Source organism: Xyrauchen texanus, chromosome 4, assembly GCF_025860055.1.
Source record: "Xyrauchen texanus isolate HMW12.3.18 chromosome 4, RBS_HiC_50CHRs, whole genome shotgun sequence".
Taxonomy (NCBI): Eukaryota; Metazoa; Chordata; class Actinopteri; order Cypriniformes; family Catostomidae; genus Xyrauchen; species Xyrauchen texanus.
In genome coordinates this window covers 2,142,278-2,166,539 of record NC_068279.1, presented here as the reverse complement: position 1 = coordinate 2,166,539, position 24,262 = coordinate 2,142,278, and the positions used below count along the sequence as shown (strand labels likewise).

Here is a 24,262-nt window from a genome sequence, read left to right as displayed (position 1 = left end):
GAAATTGTTCAAATATAATATTAACCCATAAATGCATGGATGTTTCACCAAACATTATTTCATACTCGGGTCTCCTAGCACATGCATCTGACACAAATGGAGCAGATAGTGTCGAATTTCCAAGACAATTCAAAAATAATAGAATTGAATATATTCTGATGTTTTAATTTGTCACACTGTATATCAAAGTAACGATGCAACAAATGTAGAACAGGATTCATTGCTTCCAAAATATTTCATAGGACGCAACTGGCCGTTAAACACATGTTGAGCTACACGTAATCTACACACGTGTATTTTATCAGGTACTTTTTGAGTCCAAACAGACGCACAACTTTGATCATTTCAGTAGCGCACCCAAATGACAAAAGCCAAATCAAACGGCTCATGTGTTAAACTTGCTATAGTTCACTTCCACGTTGCATCTTTGTCAATGTAAATCAAATCAGTCACTGAAACATCAGCGCCACCCGCGTCTGAGACCGTCAATCCGTGCATCTGATCACGTGACTTGTTGAGCGTGTTACCGTGGAGGCTTCATGCTATTCTCCGCGGCATCCGCGCACAACTCACCACACACCCCACCAAGCGCGAGAACCACATTATAGCGACCACGAGGAGGTTACCCCATGTGACTCTACCCTCCCTAGCAACCGGGCCAATTTGGTTGCTTAGGAGACCTGACTGGAGTCACTCGGCACGCCCTGGATTCGAACAAGCGAACTCGCGGCTCCAGCGGTGCTAGTCAGCGTCTATCCAAGACCCAAACTAATTGTACATGCATTGCACATTGAATATGATATTAGTAGCAGTGAATTACAGTAATCGCAGTATACGGCATGATGGCACAAAACAATTAAACTTTTGCATGCCTCAGATGGGGCCGTTACGGTGCCAAAAGACCTCAAGACTAGTTGTCTTGTTCTAGTTTACCTGTAAAGGTGCATGTGTTTTGTGTTGTAGTCAACTGTGTGAACCCGACACACACAAGCACATGCATGCACACACACAAACAAACACATGCACGCACACACACACACACACACAAACAAACAAACACATGCACGCACACACACAAACAAACACATGCACGCACACACACAAACACACAAACAAACACATGCACGCGCACACACACAAACAAACAAACACATGCAAGCACACAAACTAACACATGCACACGCATGCACACACAAACACACGCATGCACACACAGACTCATTTTGGGACCATCATTCATGTATCCTTTAGATGTTCAGTCCAGTGATGGAAATAAAGCAGAACTTGCAATAAAGTCATTCTTTGCACGTCATATTCGGTCCTTTTCTTTAGTCGCATATAAACATTGAAACAGGACTTCGGTAGTGCAAGAGAATATTTATTCGTAACATATTTACACACACCAGAGTTCATAATAAACTCATTTCAAAATTCAAACTAAATTTGCCAATATATCTCACTCTAGTTTGGTTTGTCGAAGCATTTATGTTGGTACGGTGTAACCATAAACCTATGGTGAAATATTGCTAACATTCTCTTGATTTAGCATTGATAGACATATTACGTGGCTGTTAATGCTTTATGACGCAGCGTGAACAGTTGTGATGTCGTCAGTATTGATTGTGTTTTCTGTTGTTGGGGTGCAGCAGACGCAGCAGCAGATCTCCAGGTGACGCTCCCAGTGTGTTCTGATCCGCCGGCTCCTCACTCTTACTGTCCTCGGAACAGTTTGGGTCGAGCTTGCAGCCCTCTGAAGATCAGAGAGATCATGATATCAGATCCAAACAGAGAAACAAAATAACATTTTAGTGCAGCTTAAACATCTTTTGTCATTGTGTGTCATACTAATAAACAAGGCTGAGATATGTATATATCAGCTACAACATTAAAACCACCTGCCAAATATTGTGTAGGTCCCCCTCGTGCCCCCAAAACAGCGCCAACCCGCATCTCAGAATAGCAATTATACAGAGTGGTTATCCGAGTTACCGAAGATATTGTCAGTTCAAACCAGTCTGGCCATTCTCTGTTGACCTCTCATCAGCATGAACTCCAGTGAGGGACGTGTTTTGGTTTTTGGCGCCATTCTGAGTAAATTCTAGAGACTTTTTGGGTGTGAATATCCCGGAAATACTCAAAACAGCCCGTCTGGCACCAGCAATCATCAGCCAATCGTGTGGCAGCGGTGCATCAAATCATGCAGATACGGGTCAGTCAATGTTCACATCAACCATCAGAATGGGGAAAAAAATGGGGCTTGGGTAGCGCGGCGAGTATTGACGCTGACTATCACCGCTGGAGTCGCTAGTTTGAATCTCAGGGTGTGCTGAGTGACTCCAGCCAGGTCTCCTAAGCAACCAAATTGGCCCGGTTGCTAGGGAGGGTAGAGTCACATGGGGTAACCTCCTCATGGTCGCTATAATGTGGTTCTCGCTCTCGGTGGGGCATGTGGCGAGTCGTGCGTTGATGCCGCGGAGAATAGCGTGAAGCCTCCACACGTGCTACGTCTCCATGGTAACGCGCTCAACAAGCCACGTGATAAGATGCGCGGATTGACGGTCTCAGACGTGGAGGCAACTGAGATTCGTGCCCCGCCACCCGGATTCAGCGAGTCACTACGCCACCACGCGGACTTAGAGGGCATTGGGAATCGGGCGTTCCGAATTGGGGTGAAACTAAACATCAGCACTTTTGGGATGCCACTCGTACAGTCAGATAAGAGGAACAGAACTGTTGTATAATAGCACACAATCGATCATAAACACCTTTCTATCTCATTCTGACCTGTGCCACAGCAGACTCCTGGAGCGGCGCAGCGACCCGCGTCAGAGCCACAGAGTTTTCCGGCAGTCTGGCACGGAGACGGCAGATATTCCTCCTCCTGGCAGCGCGCCATCCACGGGGAACCCACGAGACAGCCGATCTCCTCCCCACAACAGATACTGGGGCCCAAACAGCGGCCCTTATCTCCGGGGCCGCACGCCAAACACTACCAATTTAAAGAAAGTTGCTTTAATCCTTTAATAACACTTTACAACAATGTTGTGTTTGTTAACGTTAGATAATTAACCATGTTCAAGCCAAATCTACATCTCAGCCTGTATAGATATAAAACCATCTATATAAAGTATGTTTGATTCACCTGTCTCGAGACGGGCTCCAGTAAAGCTCGTTTTCCTCCTCTCGGGCAGTTCTGAATGTAACATGCTGACGAGAGACACAGCAGTCCAGCGACACACAGCAGGAGCACAGCGCAGACTGACATCGTCCAGATCTTGGTCACTCGGTCTCAGACTCGACGGCTCTTTATAGAAACACACCTGTGATGTCTGTCCCCACGTCATCCCCTTCGCTTAATGCAATTCAATCCCAGTCCTGAGGGAACGCCATCAAGAGAATACTTATGAGACAATAAGATGCTGCACATCATTAACTTGTTAGTCAACTTAGAAGCTTTGTGGTCAGTCATTCACACTAGAAGAAGAAATATGACTGCGGTCCGTTGCAAATCGAATACATGATTTCAATACAATCATGCGTACTTCCAGTGACAATTTTTGCCTGTGATTTTGGAGCAAACTACAGGTCAAAAAAAGAACCTTAGTAAGGTGTCATCGTCATGATTTTATTTTTACTCCGAGATAGGTAGATCTATTACCAAAATCAGTTGACTTCAGCAGCTCTTGTTGCATTATATGACAATGGCATGAGTCCAAAAATGTGAAGAAACTCTTTTTTTATGTCGTTTTTCCAAAGTTTGAGTGCCTATAACTCTTGAAGTATTAAAGATATCTTAATATCCTTATAGATTCTGGTTCAGAACAAACTTTTCTTTTTACCTTTTGATTCTTAAGACACTGTGTGGTTAAATCCCAGAGAAACAGGGCTCTCAATGTGGCTCCTTTAGTAAATGTTACCCATTTTAAATCATCAAAAATGTTTAATTTTAATTTCTAGTCAGTGCAATGCATATATTTAGTTTTTGCATTTTAGAAGTGAACAACTGCAAAGCTCTGAAACTAATTGCACTAATTGATTGAGTCTTCATCTGTCCTAAAAGTGTCTGCATAAAACAGATGTAAAATTGAACAATTTAGCACATTTAGAGCACCATATCTCTGGGATTTAACCATACAGGGTGCTAAAAATTAAGATACCAAAGGGAAAGTTTGTTCTGAACCAGTATCTAAAAGGATATTAAGATATCTTTAATACTTCTGAAGTTATAGGCGCTCCAACTTTGGAGAAATCTCATTTTTGGACTCGCGCCATTGGCACGTAATGCGACAAGAGGTGCTGAAGTCAAATGATTTGATGCTTTTTACCTCTAAAAATCATGGGTGTAAATTGTCATTTTGACCCCCCCTTTACAAAACAATGATTTACACACGAAACATTGATCCATGTCATTTTATATATTTGGCTTACAACGTCATTTTTGTTGATCTTTCTTCAGAAAAAGTTGAACAAAATCAAAAATTTCACACAGGGAAGTTTCTAAAATGTGGTTTATTTAACATAGAATGACCCGTTCGGATTGTCCAGAAGAGTTCTGACTCCACTGAAGGACATATGTCGATAAAAATGCACGTGATGCCACATTATTTGTGACTCTGAACATCTGCACAAATGCACCAGAGCTGTAAAAACACGTGTGTTCAGAGCTGAGGTCACATATCAAACAGGGAAATGCTCCAAAATGCATCATCTTAATCAGACACGTTCACAAAAGGTCTCTGTGCATGTGTTGACGCGTCTGACAGTTACTGTTGTAATTGATCTGAATATTCAAGAGTTGTTACTAAACAAGTGATAATTATGCATGGTGGCGATGAACGGCAGTGAATCACAAGGGTTGCATTGGTAGGATAGCAACAAGTTCACAAAGTTTCAACTCATTAAGTATAATGAGTTCATAGAGCTGAGATTAGACGTGTTTTCACATCCAGGTTCTACATGAATGGCAAGAAGATATTAAAAACTCATAATTATAATTATAAAAAATGAGCGATAGAAAAGCACAATTACAGACACTAATGGGAGCTAAAAGAGGTCTCGCTGAAAGAGCACAATGCACTTAAACATCGTAACAGAAATCTATAAACACAAACTGAAAAATATTCTGTATAAAAGACAATGAGTGAACAAAGATTCCACACAAGCTTGCGCACACACAAACACATGCACACACACAAGCACGCACACACTCAAACACAGGCACGCACACACACAAACACATGCACGCGCACACAGGCATGCACGCGCACACACACAAGCACAGGCATGCACACACACAAGCACACACAAACACATGCACACACACAAGCACGCTCACACACAAACACATGCACGCACACACACACACACACACACAAACACATGCACGCGCACACAGGCACGCACGCGCACACACACACACACAAACACATGCACGCGCACACAATCACGCGCACACAGGCATGCACGCGCACACACACAAACACATGCATGCACACACAAGCAAATGCACGCACAAGCACAGGCATGCACACACAAGCATGCACACACACAAGCACAGGCATGCACACACAAGCATGCACACACACAAGCACAGGCATGCACACACAAGCATGCACACACAAGCACACACACACAAGCACAGGCATGCACACACAAGCATGCGCACACACAAGCATAGGCATGCACACACAAGCACAGGCATGCACACACACGCACGCACACACAGGCACGCACACGCACGCACGCAAACACGTGCACGCACGCAAGCAAGCACATGCACGCAAGCACAGGCGCGCACACACACAAGCACAGGCACACACACAAACACATGCACGCACGCACACAAACACATGCATGCACAGCAGATGGATTGCATGCATGACAGGAAACCTTTCAGGACATTCATGCATCATTAACAATTCACTCTTTGCCACATAAATAGCACATAAACTGATGACAATCTGTTTCATTTCAAGTAATACTTTTTATCACGTCTCAGATCATTTGTGACGGTTTTCCACTGAACAGGACAGAGAAAACTTGCTTCTAACAAACAATCGGAACTGTAAAATCTTGAATAGCAACTACAAAAGATCATGTACGGAGGAAGTATTCATTCAGGAGAATTCACAAGAGCTCAACAAGCTGTGATCTCTGAAGTGAAGGTATAAATCAAACTGGGAAGAAGGTTCAATTTGCACAAAAACGCTTGTTTTATTCCGTGATCAGTTCTGAAGAAAGAAGAAATTTCAGAACACCTCGTATATCATCATAAATATCTTCATTTGAGTTCCGCAGAACAAAGAGAGAGACAAGTTTGAGACGGCATACGGGTGAGAACTGCTTTCTCTAGTGAGCCGACGGGGCTTTCATTACAGATATAGTGTTTTTAGAAACAACGCTTTTCTACACGGTTCAATTTACTGCAATCTGGTGGACAAAAAATGAAGCGCACCTTGTAAGCCGCTGTGCGCTGTCGAAACATCAGTTGGTTTTACATCGTGTTCTATTATTAGAGATAGACCGATGTATCGGTTTTACCGATTAATCGGTGCCAATAGTTGCGATCATTATCGGCAGAAAGGTATGCCGAGAGTTGCAGATTTCTTTCATAATTTGTTCATTTCAAAATAAGAGTCCCCGGTGTGTTTTGAGCTTGTTTATCCTTAAAGGTCCCGTGTTATGCACCAAATCTTACTTTTGGGATTTTGGTTGAACAATAAAGTGCATCTGGGATTTTTTTCATTTAGGACTCTTTGTCTGTGTCTGTCATAGTAAGGAAAGAATAATGTTTTTATATAAATCAAGTTAAAAAAATATATAGACCGTTATCGGCCTTTCATACCACCTTAGTTATCGGTATCGGCAAATCCACTATCGGTGGACCTCTGCTTATTATAAAAGCTTTCTTGTGTTTTGCTAGTTGAGTGTGTATAGATTGGGAAATAAATGAGTTTTCAAGAGAAGTCTTGAGCTTTCTTTGAAGCAGGCAAGCTCCAAAAAGTGGTAGGAGCTCCAAACCACCAGCAAAGATGTATAAAACCCCAACCTAACCCTTTCCTGAACCCTAACCATGTGTGGAAGTGTTGTCCCCTTCTGGAGCAGGCCCCACCCCCTTCTGGAGTTACCACGCCCTCTTTTGGAGATCCCGCCCTCATTTGAAGATCTCCGGGCTGCAGCGAGTATTATCGCTGACTATCACCGCTGGAGTCATGAGTTTGAATCCAGGGCATGCTGAGTGACTCCAGCCAGGTCTCCTTAGCAACCAAATTGGCCTGGTTGCTAGGGAGGGTAGAGTCACATGGGGTGACCTCCTCATGGTCGCTATAACGTAGTTCGCTCTCGGTGGGGCGTGCAGCGAGTTGAGCGCGGATGCCACGGAGATTAGCTTGAAGCCTCCACACGCGCTACGTCTCCGTGGTAACGCCCTCAACAAGTCACATGATAAGATGCGCGGATTGACGGTCTCAGACACATCGGTAATATTCATTAGGACAGCGGTAACGCAATCCGAACCCCAAACTGAAGCCTGAGGTAGCAAGTTTCACCAGGAGTCAACATGGCAACCATACAAGCATGTTTTAAATGGTTTTATTTACAATACACAAAAATACAAACGTATATACATTATACCAACACTGTGATGTGTGATTGCTTGATCCAGAGCCACTGAACTGAACGTAGAGCCTCACAGTAACTATAGAAACACACTGCATCCAGTGTTGCACACCTGAATGACGAGAAAAGCTTAACTCAGCACAAAAGTGCCATTTTCACACAAGCGCCATATTTGACTTTTAATGGGAATTAAATCGAGTCTCTTCGGTGGCACGAACGGTATTGAGCTCCTATATAACATCCGATTTCCCACAATTCATGTTGTCTGGAGTTCTGTGCATGCCGAATGTCCTTGGATAGATATCTGATCAATGTTTTGTCCGTGGAATGATCCAAAAACACTTTAAACTGCAGCACGACCCAATGAAGAGACAATGAATCCCTCACAGCCTCGTTTTCACCGTCGTTAAAAATGCCGCGAGCGTGAATGAGGTCGTTGCAACTAAATCTACTGAATATTAAAGGAACATTCCGGGTTCAGTACAAGTTAAGCTCAATCGGGAGTATTTGTGGCATAATTTAGGCTCATCCGTTGTTTATTTACAAAATAGCAAAAAGCCAAAATCGAGGCTCCAGTGAGACACACAATGGTTTAACTCAGGGGTGCCAGGGGGTCCGTGGAAAATGTCAGTACTTTTTTTTTTTTATTCACTACATTTTCATTCTGCTTTAATGAAAATTCCCTCTTCATTTACTCACCCTCATGCCGTCCCAGATGTGTGACCATCTTTCCTAAGCAGAACCCAAATGGAGATTTTTAGTAGAATATTTCAGCTCTGTAGGTCCGTACAATGCAAGTGAATGGTGACTAGAATTTTGAAGGTCCAAAAAGCACATAAAAGGCAGCATAAATGTAACCCACAGGACTCCAGTGGTTTAATCCATGACTTTAGAAGTGATATGATAAGCAAAAACAAAATAAGCATGTGGAGGTGAAAGTGAAAGTGGAGATTTATAGTAAAAAATGACTTAAATATTGACCTGTTTCTCACGCACACCTTTCATATCACTTCTGAAGTCATGAATTAAACCACTGGAGTCATGTGGGTTACTTATATGCTGCATTTATGTGCTTTTTTGGAGCTTCAAAGTTTTGGACCCTGTTGACTTGCACTGTACAGACCAACAGAGCTGAAATACTCTTCTAAAAATCATAATTTGTGTTGTGCAGAAGAAAGAAAGTCACACACGTCTGGAATGGCATGAGGGTGAGTAAATAATGAGAGAATTTCCATTTTTAGGTGAACTGTCCCTTTGCTGCATGTAATGTTTACGTCTTGTGGCTATACTTTTGAAACAGTATTTTAATGTGTGTGCACTGGCCCCATTGACTTCCATTGTGAGAGCCTTTTTGATTATTTCAAAATAAACGAGGGACGAGTCCAAATACATTATGCCACAAATGCTGTCGACTGAGCTTTAAAGAGCACGGCAGGAACATTACAAACATGTAATAAGTGACTATTAAAACGCACCCCACATTAAAGATGCATTTGTGCTCATTGATTTCTCTGCTAAACTTTAAGGCCTTTAGTGAGGACATGGTGTCATTTTGTCATCTTGTCGTTGTTTGGGAATTTTCCAAAGCTGCTCCACACATCGCTTGAGATAATGAAACTGTCACAGTCCAACATCCATTGATTCATCCGAGCGACCAATGCTTGATCGTTCCCGCCGAAACCCATCGGAAGTGACCCTTTGAGCGTGTCCCATCTTAAAGTGCCGTGTAACTGGACTTTGTTCAGTTCATCTCGTTCTTTGCCATCAGAGCACCATGGTGGGAATATGACGCAGCAGTGCGTGGTGAGAGACGGGTGGCATTTGTGTCGGAGGAGGCGATATCTGCCCGGCGTCAGCGTTTGAGCTGCTCGGCCTGTGTCTGGCACTCTTCTGGTGCGCCCGCAGGCCTGCCAGCTGCGAGTACGCGCTCTGGCAGACGTGGCATTTGTAGGGCCGCTCGCCGGTGTGCAGGCGGACGTGGTTGCGGAGCGTGGAAGACTGGCTGAAACGACGGTTGCAGAAGCGGCAGACGAACGGTTTGTCCAGGGTGTGAATGCGCATGTGCGAGCGCAGGTTACTGCGGGAATTGAAGCCGCGGTGACAGATGACGCAGCGCATGCGACTTGCAGCTGATGACGAGGAAGATGAGGCCAGTGATGAAGGCGGGGCATCACACATGTGCGAGTCGTCTGAGGGAGAATGAGAAAGTCAGAAAACACTGATTTGAGCCATTTCTGTGTGGAAATGAAAAGTTACATTAATGCAATTTATGCAATTCCCATTAAAGGGAAGGTTTGGGAGTCTAAAATGCATTTAACGCATTGACACACTATAGCTAAAGATATAAATAACCATCTTAAGACAAATATTTTTGTGAAACATGTCAGTACTTTTTTTTTTAAATTCACTACATTTGCATTCTGCTTTAAGACTGGTCGTGAATGGCAATTCAATCATTATTTACTCACCCTCATGCCACCCCAGATGTGTGAGTTTCTGTCTTCTGCAGAACACAAATGAAGATTTTTAGAAGTTTGTTTCAGCTCTGTAGGTCCGTACAATGCAAGTGAATGGTGACCAGAATTTTGAAGGTCCAAAAAGCACATAAATGCAGCATAAAAGTAACCCACAGGACTCCAGTGGTATAATCCATGACTTTAGAAGTGATATGATCGGTTTGGATGAGAAACAGATCAATATTGAAGTCCCTTTTTACTATAAATCTGCATCTTTGACCTAAAGGTGACGATATGCAGGAAGGATATAGGCCAAAAACAAAATAAGCATGTGGAGGTGAAAGTGAAAGTGGAGATTTATAGTAAAAAATTACTTAAATATTGATGTGTTTCTCATCCACACCTATCATATCACTTCTGAAGTCATGGATTAAACCACTGGAGACATGTGGGTTACTATTATGCTGCATTTATGTGCTTTTTTGGAGCTTCAACGTTTTGGACCCTGTTGACTTGCAATGTACAGACCAACAGAGCTGAAATATTCCACTAAAAATCTTTAGAAGTTTGTTTCAGCTCTGTAGGTCCATACAATGCAAGTGAATGGTGACTAGAACTTTGAAGGTCCAAAAAGCACATAAAGGCAGCATAAATGTAACCCACAGGACTCCAGTGGTTAAATGCATGACTTCAGAAGTGATATGATAAACAAAAACAAAATAAGCATGTGGAGGTGAAAGTGAAAGTGGAGATTTATAGTAAAAAATGACTTAAATATTGATGTGTTTCTCACGCACACCTATCATATCACTTCTGAAGACATGGATTAAACCACTGGAGTTGTGTGGGTTACTTTTATGCTGCATTCATGTGCTTTTTTGGAGCTTCAAAGTTTTGGACCCTGTTGACTTCCACTGTACAGACCAACAGAGCTGAAATACTCTTCTAAAAATCCTCATTTGTGTTCTGCAGAAGAAAGAAAGTCAAACACATCTGGGATGGCATGAGGGTGAGACATTGATCATTTGGGAGGTCCTTGCCAATCACACAACAGTCCTGTAGAGGGCACATTTGCACAGGGAATTCACAGATGCAGTCTGCATTCTTCCCCCGGGCTCTTAAACGCTGAATAATTGAGCAATAAAGACCAGCTTAAGAAAGCATAATGAGGATTATCTCTGATTTTTATCAGCTTAACATACGGGCACACCCACATTATTGACATATTTACTCCGCTTAATGAACACACACACTTGTTTTAATATAAAGCTGATTAGAAGTCAAGTCAGTCCACTCGCCGGTCATCTTTGTAATTCAAATCTATCATTATTAGCTTCATTTATGAATTAAACACACTGGCGTGCATACCGCTTCTCTTTTTCTGGTGCTCATCCTCGGTGCCCGGAACACCAGGAATACCAAGGAAGGTATTTTGGGAATTTCCGTACCAAACAAGCAGCTCCTGATCCGGTGGAATAGTCTGAAAATGCCACAAATGATTGATTAACAGGCGACTGGGATCCTTTTAAATAGCATAAATATTCAACTCATTTAATAAACAGCAACAAAATCAAATTCATGGCAAATGATATTATCAACAAACCCTGATGATCAACATCCTCAAACATTCACTTTATTTCCAGGTTTATTTCCCGTTTAATCCCAGATTCTCAATGTGCGGTCAGGCTTCTGGGCCCCGCTGGCGCATCACCAGCTGAAGTGAGAAAGAAGGTGTTTTACCTCCAGAGCTTTGTAGAAGATGCGGCTGTCGATCTGAACCACCTCCAGGTTTTGCTCCTGTTCATTTCTGGCACATTTGATGTACGTCATCCAACTGCGCTGGTCTTCCTGACTGGCATCAATGAAGCACCGGACTGTGCCATCCTCATTAAACACCTAAAACACACACACACACACACACACACACACACAACACGTGTTTCGATGGAGAAGGACTCGTAATGATGATCTTAACTAGTGCCATTCTGTTGGCGTTAAACTACTATAATTTCTATATATTAAAAGTGCTTCAATAATCTTAATCATTAATCCCACAAAGATGAAAACCATATTAATGTAACGCACACACATATATATACACACAAATACATACACACACACACATACACACAAACACACACTTGCACACACATAAACACACACACATACATACAAATACATACACACACACACACACACACACACATAAACACATACACACAGAGAGACACACACACACACACACACAGAGACACACACACACACACAGAGACACACACACATACACACAGAGACACACACACACATACACACACACACACACACACACACACACACACACACACACACACAGAGACACACACACACACACACACACACACACACACACACACACAGAGACACACACACACACACAGAGACACACACACATACACACAGAGACACACACACACACACACACACACACACACACACACACACACACACAGAGACACACACACACAGAGACACACACACACAGAGACACACACACACACACATACACACAGAGACACACACACACACACATACACACAGAGACACACACACACACACACAGAGACACACACACACACAGAGACAGACACACACACACAGAGACACACACACACACACACACACACACACAGAGACACACACACACACACACAGAGACACACACACACACACAGAGACACACACACACACACACACACACACACAGAGACACACACACACACACACAGAGACACACACACACACACACAGAGACACACCTCCCACATCAGGTTATTGTTCTTGTGCTGGTCCACATGCTCGGGGGAGATGACCCTCCCGGTGAAAGGGCCCATCTCAGTGCCGGCTTTGATCCAGGTTTTGGAGAAAATCCCCAGACCTTCTCCAGGGACCGAACTCTGGGCGATGATGACCTCGCTCGGCAGAACCAGACTAGACAGCTTCTGAACCTCTGCAGGAGACATGAACATGAATCCATTTGTCTTGTTCAAAACATTCTGGCTGGAAATGTCAGAAATAATGTTCTAATGTAACTGAAGGACAATAAAGAGTTCTTTCTGATTTCATTTGAGGAAATGTTTGTGGTGTGTTGATGAAACCTTTCTGGTCGTCATATAAGATATTATTTCAAGTTTTTAAAGGAATATTTTGGGTTCGAAACAAGTTCAGCTCAATCGACAGCATTGACTCGAAAATCGATTTTGATTTATAAAAACAAGCAAAAATCTTATAATTGTATAAAAGCACAGATTAATCCTGATAAAACTGAAGATTTCTGAGCTGGTTTGAGATGTTAACAGGGTTTATGGGATTATGTTGTCATGGCAATGAAGTTGTAAAAATGTAACTTCACACAGATGCATTAAGGGATTTAATGACAGTAAATCATGTTTACACACACACATTGTTTATGTCTCGTGGTAGTTTTATTACCGGCCCATTGACTTCCATTGTAAGTGTCTCACTGGAACACACATTTCTGTCTTTAATAAAGAAAAGGAGGGACGAGTGCAAATTAATTTTCTGGTAATTAAAATTATGCCACAAATACTGTCGATTAAACTTAAATTGTATTGAACCCGGAATATTCCTTTAAAATTGCTTGTTTTGTTCATGCTAATAAAAGGACTGAGATTGTGGTTTATAAACTTGGAATTGCCTAAACACCTTAAATGAATTAAGAGAATATCCTATAAATAAAGATTTTAATATAATTAATCTGTAAGCATTTAAAGTTAAAGAAATGTCTAAAATAAAATCCCTTTTTATTTTTCTATATATAAAAATAATAAATATAATAATATATATATAATATACTAAATATACATGTATTAATAAATATAATAAATAAATATAATAAATATATATTAATAAATATATATATCTTATTATATTTATTATTATATATATATATATATATATATAATAATAATAATATATATATAAGATATATATATATATATATATATATATATATATATATATAAATACAAATATATATTTCATAGGTTATTTACGTGTCAAGTATAAAAATACATTTGTACATTTTAATTGTATAATAATAAAAAGCAACCTTTGAAATTAAAAGGTTACGTTGAAAAAGACACGTTGAAATTAATTCAATTATTATTTTCGTCACGAAATATGACCTCAGGATTAAAACGCGTTAAATGTTGGGGAGGGAAAGTGTTAAAAAGCGCATTCAAATTCGATTCAAGAGCCGAAAGAAAGACACTCGCATTTCGTGTCAAAATCAAAGAATTCTGAATGTGTTAGAAACAAAACGGACAACAAAAGCCGCTTTAGGAGAGGTGAAAATCCTCCATTCGTTCTGCCGGAGAGAGATATTCATGATTCTCCAGCCACTCATTCCAAATTCATTATCCGCTCAGGAACTTTGTAGCAATAAATGTGCGCTGAATGAAGCGATGGCTTGTTTAAAAGCACCAGGAATTTCGCAAACAAAAAGATGGAAAGGCGATTAGATGCTTGACATGCGGTGAATGGAGCGTTCACGGTGCGTTAATGGAGAGAAGCGGAGATGCCAAGAGAGGAAAGAGACCGTCCACGGATCCATGAATGCGGGATAAAGCTCGGAGAATGGGAATCTTTTCTTTGCCTTTCTCAGGTCAAGCACAAAGTTAACCAAATGCATTTAAAACCCCTCCTTCATTCAATCAGCAGCGGTTACACACCCGCTAAATGCCGCTTTCAGCGCGTTAAACGGGTTCAACTGCGCAAAAGAAAAGAGACAAAGTGCGGGACGTCGGAGAACAACTCGAGACCTTGAGAAGAAATTCCCAACAGTGGAGAGAGTTTATTCCCACTGACAGCGAGATTATTGAGGATGAGAGCTCATCATCAGGTCTTTTATTCCCTCGCTTTTGCATTTTCAATGTTAGTCATTTGTGTTCGTTCCCGGGACAGACCCGGCAAATAAAGGTTATATTTCTTAACATTATAAACGCTTTCAATTTCACGAACTTACAGTGAACAATAGTTTTACAGTAGTGTACTTATTATTAAAAAAAACTATTTTTAGGTGAGTCCATAATGTATTAACTAATATTAAGATATGCAGCTTTTAATAATAAGAATTATGTTGATATTAACATCAAACGCCGTTAATCAGAATAGCCGATATTAACGAATACATCCTTAATTTAACCAATTATTCTTTTTCTCAAAATTGAGGCCACAGAAATGCCACCAACAACAAAAAATAAAAAATAAAATAGAATAATAATTTCCCCATAAATATACCCATTTTAAAAACGAAATTAAAAATACCGCATGAAGCGGCATTTTTAGATAATTTACAAAAAGAGTTAATTAAGCCCGTTTTTAACTCGTACTAATAGCTGAACTAGTCCAAGTCCTTCGCTTTTTCCACAACAAAACGAAAATAAAATGTAATCAACAATTTAACATTTTATAATTAAGATATTCTCCACAACGGAGTTGCATGTATAATTTAGCTGTAAAGATTTCCCGTTAACAAATCTAACACTAATATGATCTAATATTACATCATTAAAATTCTACAAATTTTACCTCTTAAAAAAACACTATTTTTAAACGTGTTTTGTATTTATTTATTTATTTAAAAATGTATTATTATTCATTTATTTATTTGCATGGCGCTTTTCAAAACATTCCGAACAAAAATATTGTACTTTTATTAACTCTTATATTTTATTACGGAGTTATATATATATATATATATAAATATCCTATTTGGAAAGATATGTAATATAAGGTATCGAACAACACTAAAGTGATCAATAAAGTTGTCACATTCCAGCAGAATCGATCCGAACTTGGTGTCTCACCTCCAGTGAAAGACTGCGCCAGAACTTCAGCGGTGAACGCGGTTTTTGGGCTCAAGCTGCTGCTGCTGAGATGTTGCTTGTCTTCATACAGATGCTCCCCGAGCACATTTCTCCACCGGCCGTACAGAAAACTGTGCAGAATGTCAGAGGTGATGATTTCACACAGCTGAGATCTGAACCTGGACTTCAGCAGGAGCGCCTCGGCGGGCAGAACCGACCCCATGATGACTGGCAGACTGTGTGTTTCTCCAGATGGTGCTGAGGTGAAACTGACCCGGTCTCTCTCGGCTGCACTTATATGAGTGTGTGGCTCTGGGCCTCCTCTGATTAGTTATTAATGACCCCCTGCCCCGCCCCTCCCCTATACACTTGTTTCCTTTGAAGAAACCCCTCTTTAGGAGCCGCCCCCTCTCCAAGACACACCCAATGAGAGATTGCGCGCGCGCGTGTGTGTGCGTGTGTCTTTGTGATAAATGAAGAGAGGGAGACAGATATGGAGGAGGTGAGACACACACAGAGAGAGACAGACAGAGATAATCTTAGATAAGTGCCTGTAACACCTGTATAGAGGCTATTAACAAATCACAGGCTACAATTATTTAACCAGCTGTTATTAACCCCAAATCCTGACCAACTCTCTCATGACATCTCATTATTCTGCATTTCACCCACTTTCCCTTGGTGCATTTCTTTTATTTTTTTTCCCCTTGTTGCCTAAAATATGTAACGATTACAACACATGTAATTTAACGCTCGGTTGTGGGCGAGGAGTAAAAAAAGGTGTTAAACAATCACATTAATAACCTCTTTAAACCCCATTTGAGTTTGCATGAGGTGTTACAGACAGTGTTATTTATGCATGTAGCATATCTGACACAATGTACAGATCGTATATAATATTTAAAATCCTCCAAAACATGGATTAAAATGCATTTGCAGCTATATATACACTTGTAGGGGAGAGCGGGGCTAGTTGTCACAGGGGTGATATCCAGTGGCGGAGCTATGGGGTGGTCAGGGGTGGCCGTGGCCCATTGGCCACCCCACTCGCAGTAGCTGTTTTAGTCACTTTGGTCATTTTTGTTTTGGGCACAATTGAGTTCTTCAGAGGTGAAATCATCTCTGTACAAATGTTCAGCACACTAAGGTCGCCGCACCTCTCCGACCCGGGTGTCATTGTATCCCGAACATTTCTGTGCCACCCCAGAGTGGTCGCTTGCCCCTCCCTGGCCACCCCTTTGAAAAATTGCTGGCTCCGCCCCCGGTTACATCACAGTAAGGTTTTAGGTCAAAAGTCAAATTACTTTTCATGACCGGCCATGCCATGATTTGAAGCCTAACGTCTTGCTCTGACATAGCCTGGAGGTCTGTTTTGGGTCATTATCACACTATAGGATGAACCCTGACCAACTAGGCGTATACCTGAGGGCATTGGATGGCATTGGAAAATGCTATGGTAGCTGTTTTGGTTCAGGGTGCCACTCAGGCCAACACGCTTCCTCCTCCATGATTGACAGTTGGCGTCACATGCCGAGGAACCATCCTTTCGCCGACTCGACGGCGTACATAACCCTGCATGATGAACCGAAGATAAGACCTTCTTCCAGTCTTCGCTAGTCCACTAGCGGTGCTTCATGGCCCCGGCAAGCCTCATACTCCTATTTCGCCATCTTAGCAATGGCTAGGCTACTGCCACTTCACAGCTGAAACTGAGACTAAGTGTTACGCTGATGTCCCGTGAGCCGCCTATCACGCAAGACGCTGACTCTCAGAAACTTGCCTTCTGATTCGGTTGTGGCTTTGGGTCTGCCAGACCTCTTCCTGTCAGAGATTCCTCCAGGACCTGCACTTTTAAGGGTTATAATGGTCCGTCGGTCTTCATTTGTTAATGAGAGCAGAATACTACTTCCTGCAGTGCAATACTGTCCAAATAATGCTTAAGAGGATGCAGTGACCGTCTGTTCCAACAACGCTTCTATACCATAGAGTCAGACTGTAAAAAAAGATGGACGACGCCCCTTCACTCTTTTCCATTGGTGAGAATTGAAGCCACCAGTGTCCCTGTAACCGGTCCTGATCGCCCCGCTCCGAACAGGACTCGAACTGACGTCTCCGGCGTGGGAGGTGAATGCGCTAACGAGGAGGCTAAAGGCTACAGCCTCTAGCGTCAGTCGCTAGTGCACCTCTTGAGGTCAGGAGAGTGAGGTTTACACACTGCACAGCTATCTATCAGCTGGCTCCCATTACACTCACCCCCCTAAACCTCACCCCCATCCGGGTCACGGCACCAATGTGTACAGGACTCGAACCTAGGTCTCCGGTGTGGGAGGCGGGTGCTCTAACAAGGAGGCTAAAAGCTACAGCCTCTAGCGTTAGTGCATCTCTTAGGGCTCCCGTTACATCCCGATATGGCGCTGACATCTTGGGACTTGAGTCTGCGCAGTTGCGATTTCGGGACCAGACCTGCGCAGTAGTGAGCAGGAAGTAAAGCCGCGAAATCAAGGCCCCGCCCTCACTCTCGCCGAATCAATCGCAAGCACACGCCCCTTTTGACTTATGACGGTGTGAAATAATTAATTATAGAAATGTAGATATTACATTTAAAGCTCCAATCTCCTCAGTCCTCCGAAGATCCCGAAAAAAATTCAGTTGGTGCTTCAGTGACTACTTCGCTCAGAGAACCTGTCAATCACAGCTGTCAATCATGATGTCACAGTAGCGTTTTTATAGCATCAAATAACTAAAAACAAACTTATTTTGAAAACAAACACTTGAAATGACATCAACGTGATAGAAACGACAGTAAATGACAGAAACTATCTTTGGAAAAAAGATATGTGAAGTGTAATTTAATTGTTTAGTTGGTCTCACGTCCCGTTGAATAACATGGGGAGGCGGGGTTTATGACCTATACTAGGACCAGCCACCGGGGGGCGATCGAGACGTTTTGGCTTCACTTTTGAGGGCTTGCGCAGCACAGTTGTTCTATACAGATGGTGGGTTTGTAAGTAATCAACAAAAAGTTGGGAGTTGGGACACCTGTGGGAATTGTTAGCATCCACAAATGCTAACAATTCCCTGCGGGTTTGCTGCGGAACAGCTGTAAGTATATTTTTGCATAACTGAAATGTACATTATTAACCTAAACTTTTTTTATATAACCTCTGGCAGTCTACCGCTGACCTTTGTACCCTTTCAGGTCATTCAATGGACATTTTGGAAATATGGGGGGTTTGTTCTTACACTTGTGTACATTATACTGTGTGGTGGTTAATATAAGTGATTATTCTCTTGAGCTCCCGGACATTTTGTCACAAGCATAATACACTTTGTTCTATAGAAACCCAACAGATATTAATATTCATTGGTGTTTATATGAAACACAGCGTTTAGTCTTTCTTCTCCATTGTAAGGGGGTTTTTGTCTCCGCTTTCATGGAGTGTTTGAAATGAGTATTTTCCCACTTTCGTCCAGCAGAGAAAACATCTTTATTCCATTTTCATCCGGCAGATTCTCTTTTCATATGATGCAAATCAATCTGTCATGCCGATCTGACATCCGTGCGCTCGATTACACTGGATACCGCGGTCATAATGTGACACGCTTGAGGAGAAACGGCGATTCTGCTGCCCTCATTCATTCATTCACGCAGTCGCAAAACAACGAATGTGTGGGAATTTGCAAAAGAGCACCAATCTAGAGATTTGCAATGATCCACTTGTGGCATTAGATCAGAACTGTGAATTAATTTGGCGCCAAAGAAGTCTGGAAGGGGATACTCATAATAAACTTTCAAATGAGTTTATAAAAAGCTAGACTGAAATCTTCTCTAATTTTATTGGTGACGATTTAAAGTTAGAGTAAATTGGACACTCACTACTCTTGTTGTCTTTAGCATTGAAGGCCTATGCATGCTTATATACATGTAAAATCATTTATTTTTATAGGAAAGATTGTTGTGAAATTGGTAATCACAGTCCCTTAAAATAGAAGAATAATCTCAAGACCAGTATTCCCACTGTAAAGATGTCTTCTCCACTGGGAGACTTTGATATTTCCAATCATAAAGAGCTCGACTGTGAACAGAACAGCATGAGTGAGATTATATCTGCAGGAGTCCGAACTGCACAGAACTCATTATCAGTATTTTTATTATTCATTATAGAATTAATAACGGTTACTCACCCTGAAGTCACTTACTAATTAATTAATGAGTAATTAATGATTAATTAATGATGATTTAATTGAGAGATTATCTTTAGATAGAGATATTTCTCAAGATTTCAGCTTCGTGAAAAAACACACTCATATATACAGTTCTGTGCAAAAGTATTTGCCCCGTCCTGATTTCTTCTGTTTTCGTGTGTATTTCTCAGACTCGATTGTTTCAAAAATTCAAACAAAATATGACATAAAACAAAGGCAATCGGAGTAAACACAAAATACAGTTTTTAAATGCTAAATGTTATTTATTGAAGTAAAAAAAAAAAATATCCATTAGCAACTGGGCATGTGTGAAAAAGTATTTGCCCCCTTAGCTACTAAATCCCCCAATCTATGAAACGGCGCTCATAATGGGGTTCAGCTGGACTGGACACACCCCAGACCTGATTACGGTCAGCCCTGTTCAACCAAAATCAACACATAAATACAACTTTTACAGCTACATGAAGTTGGCTAAATGGTCTCACCCTGTAGCACACGATGCCAAGCTCGAAAGTAATCCCAGATATGAGGAAAAAGGTGATTGAAGCTTTTCACAACACACAACGATACAAAGTAGCTTTACAGGACATCATGCATTTACAGAAAACGAAACTGTAATATCTATAATGTCTAAAAGGTCATCATGGAGTAGTTTGATTAAATATGATTGCCGAGGTTGTGACATGGAAAGAAATAGAATAATATTAGCATGCAGAGTTCTAGATCATAATGGAAGTTTCTGGCTCCAGCAGACCTAACGAAAGCAGCCTAATTGTGAGTTGATGGATAAATGAGGTGCATTTTTGGGTAAATAGACGAGTCTTAAGTCTAGACTTAAACTGAGGGAGTGTGTCTGAGTCCCGAACAGTGCTAGGGAGACAATCCCATAGCTTAAGAGACAATTAGGAAAAGGATCTACTTCCTTTTGTGGATTTTGGGAGGGTCCATGGCCACCCTCTAGCTCCGCCACGGTCCATAAACTATAAAATACTCACCGTTTCAAAAGTATAGACACAGCGTTAACGTGAGTTTACTGTGATAAAATGACATACTAACCACATCTGTGTGAAGTTACAGCCAATTTTACATCATGATGCAATGTCAACAAACCCTAAAAAAAACCTTCACGGCTCAAATAACACACAAGGTTTAACAGAATTAATGCAAGTGCTTTTATAAAATGATACGCTTCTCATTTCAGACATTAAACCCTCTAAAAGCCCCATTGACTTCCATTGTAAGTGTCTCACTGGAACCTCCATTTTTTCTTTTCTTTTTAAAGGAGTGACGGAAATTAATTATTATTCTATACCGTCCCCGGCTTTCATCCTCGTGGGCCACATTCGTTTAGATACATTTACGCCTCTATCCACACTGCCGTCGTCGTCCACCGGAAACAGTGTTTCGAAAACACTGCATTAATCAGGGGGGCGCCATAAAAAACCCCGCTACGGTTACATTCGTTCATGCTTCCCCTCCTTTCCCTAAACAATTAACAGGAGATTTGGTTTCACTTTAACACCGCAAATGTGTTTGTGTGTGCGTGCATGCATGCGTTTGTGTGTGCGCATGCATGCACGTACGCGTGCACGCGTTTGTGTGTGCGCGTGCATGCGTTTGTGCGTGCGCATGCGTTTGTGCGTGTGCGTGCATGCGTTTGTGTGTAAATGTGTTTGTGTGCATGCATGCGTTTGTGTGTAAATGTGTTTGTGTGCATGCATGCGTTTGTGCGTACATGTGTCTTTGTGTTTGTGTGCGCATGCATGTGTTTGTGCGTGTGCATGCATGCGTTTGTGCATGCATGCGTTTGTGTGTAAATGTGTTTGTGTGCATGCATGCGTTTGTGTGCATGCATGCGTTTGTGTGTAAATGTGTTTGTGTGCATGCATGCGTTTGTGTGTAAATGTTTGTGTGCATGCATGCGTTTGTGTGTAAATGTGTTTGTGTGCATGCATGCGTATGTGCATACATGTGTCTTTGTGTGCGCATGCATGCGTTTGTGCGTGTGCATGCATGCGTTTGTGCATGCATGCGTTTGTGTGTAAATGTGTTTGTGTGCATGCATGCGTTTGTGTGCATGCATGCGTTTGTGTGTAAATGTGTTTGTGTGCATGCATGCGTTTGTGTGTAAATGTTTGTGTGCATGCATGCGTTTGTGTGTAAATGTTTGTGTGCATGCATGCGTTTGTGCGTACATGCGTGCATGTGTGCGTATGTGCATACATGTGTGTCTTTGTGTTTGTGTGTGCATGCATGCGTTTGTGCATGCATGCGTTTGTGTGTAAATGTGTTTGTGTGCATGCATGCGTTTGTGTGTAAATGTGTTTGTGTGCATGCATGCGTATGTGCGTACATGCGTGCATGTGTGCGTATGTGCATACATGTGTGTCTTTGTGTTTGTGTGCGCATGCATGTGTTTGCGCGCGCGTGCCCCATTTATTTCAGCTGTTAAAGATGATAAAGCACAACAGAAAATATAGATTTCTTCTACACACACCTGAAATCATACAGGAGCAAAAGAAGTGTACGAACCACCGTCGTGGATACTCCAAACTCAAAATAAAGGACAACAAAGCAAATAAGAACGCCAAAAATAAGTAGTCTTTCGATATTTTTTAATACATGGTTACCTGTACACATGAGGAAGAAAGAAACACTAAAATTAAACATTTTGAAATTATAATATCCCTTTTCATTAAGCAATGAAGTTAATACTAGATCAATTTGTAACTAATCAATCATACATATATTAGATCACACAGAGTAGAAAGAAAAAAATATATATAATTAAAAAGTTACCCAATCGGACTGTACAGGAGTCCACAGTGTATACTGGTTAGGGGGCTTCAGAGAAACGGGGATGGTACCAAATAAGACGCAACTTTGATCTTCGAGTACTCGAATATAAAAAACTACACTTAATTAATACACAGGTAGGCCCTTGGGCTTAGCAGTCTCGAACGCTTTAAAGATTAAGTTTAAAGAACATACATAAAACATCATCTGTACGCAAGATGCAACATCAAATTTCAAATTACACATTCACAATCTTTGACAAAATGCAGAAAAAGAGTTTTCCTGTAAAATGCAGGACAAAAAAAAAAAGTCTTTGATTTAATTATATATATATATTTTTAAATAAAGTATTTAGTCAAGTATCTGAGCATACATACATAGTTTTACAAGATAGCAAAGGCAAAAAAAAAAACAACCTAACAATATATATATGCAAGAGACCACACTTTCCCGTCAAATCACTGGAATATAAAATTATCCGTTACATTTCCATACGTCTAAAAAAAAACTCTCTAAGAACTACAGGTGAAGCCAAAACATTAGAGAAGTCCGTCTTTGTTTCAAAAATGAAATAAGATATTGCACCTTTGTTTTTAACCAGAGTACAATAAAACGACAATACAAAGTACATGAGGAATTACATCAGGAACCGACATTTGCCAACATCACTCATTGAATTTATGTGTAACAAAATAATATATTTTTTCTGTAACAAAAACATCATCACAGTTTTGTAGCTCGCTGAATTAAAAATGCTTTATGAAAAAGAAAGAAAACATTTTGTACACATTCTTAAAACATCTCATGACAAAACAAAAAACGATAAACGCATTCGAGACTGCCAAGCCCACGATCATTTTATTGCAACAGAACTAGAAAAATAATAGATTATATTGCGCGATTGATAAATGTTACAACTCCCGGGGGTTCGTTTTGGCGATGAGTTCAAAAAAGGACGAAACAATTCTGAAACGGTCCAAAAAGGATCCCGGAAGTTGCCCATTCAAATAATGGCGTACACGAGTATTTAGTAACAATTTTGTCCTGATTTAGAAATAGTTCTCTCTGTCTGTCTCTCTCTCGCTCTCTTTTTTTTGTTTTTTTAATCATACAAGTCATTCTACAGCTAGTGTTTCTCACTAAGAAAAAAAGGTCAAAGTCTTCAAGGCGTTGCAAATCTAGAAACCTCTGTTACAAAAGGTCTGTTTCCTCCTCGCGGTGATTCAAAAATCTTCAACTAAAGGGTCTGTGGTCGCCGCTTTAATGATCCTGCGGGACACAGCGACACAAAAGGTTACCACACAGAAAATCTTTGTTGAT

At 41.2% G+C, this 24,262-nt stretch overlaps 3 protein-coding genes across 6 annotated transcripts in view; all 3 read right to left on the bottom strand.

The window, feature by feature from the left end:
• Positions 1-1,370: 1,370 nt before the first annotated feature.
• LOC127643009 (vasotocin-neurophysin VT 2) lies at positions 1,371-3,312 on the bottom strand. Its single transcript, XM_052125527.1, has 3 exons — positions 3,143-3,312; positions 2,785-2,989; positions 1,371-1,750 (listed from the first exon to the last, which is right to left on the bottom strand). Exons 1-3 carry the CDS (start codon positions 3,263-3,265, stop codon positions 1,611-1,613), a joined length of 468 nt encoding a protein of 155 aa, XP_051981487.1. The 5' UTR covers positions 3,266-3,312; the 3' UTR covers positions 1,371-1,610.
• Positions 3,313-8,757: 5,445 nt separating this feature from the next.
• LOC127642992 (PR domain zinc finger protein 12-like) lies at positions 8,758-16,163 on the bottom strand. Its single transcript, XM_052125500.1, has 5 exons — positions 15,941-16,163; positions 12,869-13,059; positions 11,814-11,969; positions 11,442-11,553; positions 8,758-9,806 (listed from the first exon to the last, which is right to left on the bottom strand). The coding sequence occupies exons 1-5, from the start codon at positions 16,161-16,163 to the stop codon at positions 9,382-9,384; spliced, it is 1,107 nt and encodes a 368-aa protein (XP_051981460.1). The 3' UTR covers positions 8,758-9,381.
• A 6,588-nt stretch (positions 16,164-22,751) lies between these two features.
• The window catches only part of LOC127642988 (far upstream element-binding protein 3-like), a 45,218-nt gene continuing 43,707 nt past the window's right edge, over positions 22,752-24,262 (bottom strand). For all 4 annotated transcript variants that reach the window (XM_052125492.1, XM_052125494.1, XM_052125491.1 and 1 more), the window contains one exon: positions 22,752-24,211. In XM_052125492.1, coding sequence (XP_051981452.1) covers positions 24,203-24,211 — 9 coding nt within the window. In that variant the 3' untranslated portion in view covers positions 22,752-24,202. The remainder of the gene's footprint in view (positions 24,212-24,262) is intronic.

Coding starts and splice junctions, on each gene's coding strand:
- LOC127643009 (XM_052125527.1), bottom strand. CDS start 3,265: ATGTCAGTCTGCGCTGTGCTCCTGCTGTGTGTCGCTGGACTGCTGTGT. Junction 2,990..3,142: donor TGGAGCCCGTCTCGAGACAG/GTGAATCAAACA, acceptor TTAAATTGGTAG/TGTTTGGCGTGCGGCCCCGG. Junction 1,751..2,784: donor AGGAGTCTGCTGTGGCACAG/GTCAGAATGAGA, acceptor TCTGATCTTCAG/AGGGCTGCAAGCTCGACCCA.
- LOC127642992 (XM_052125500.1), bottom strand. CDS start 16,163: ATGGGGTCGGTTCTGCCCGCCGAGGCGCTCCTGCTGAAGTCCAGGTTC. Junction 13,060..15,940: donor GGCGCAGTCTTTCACTGGAG/GTGAGACACCAA, acceptor TGTCTCCTGCAG/AGGTTCAGAAGCTGTCTAGT. Junction 9,807..11,441: donor GCACCAGAAAAAGAGAAGCG/GTATGCACGCCA, acceptor ATTCTCCCTCAG/ACGACTCGCACATGTGTGAT.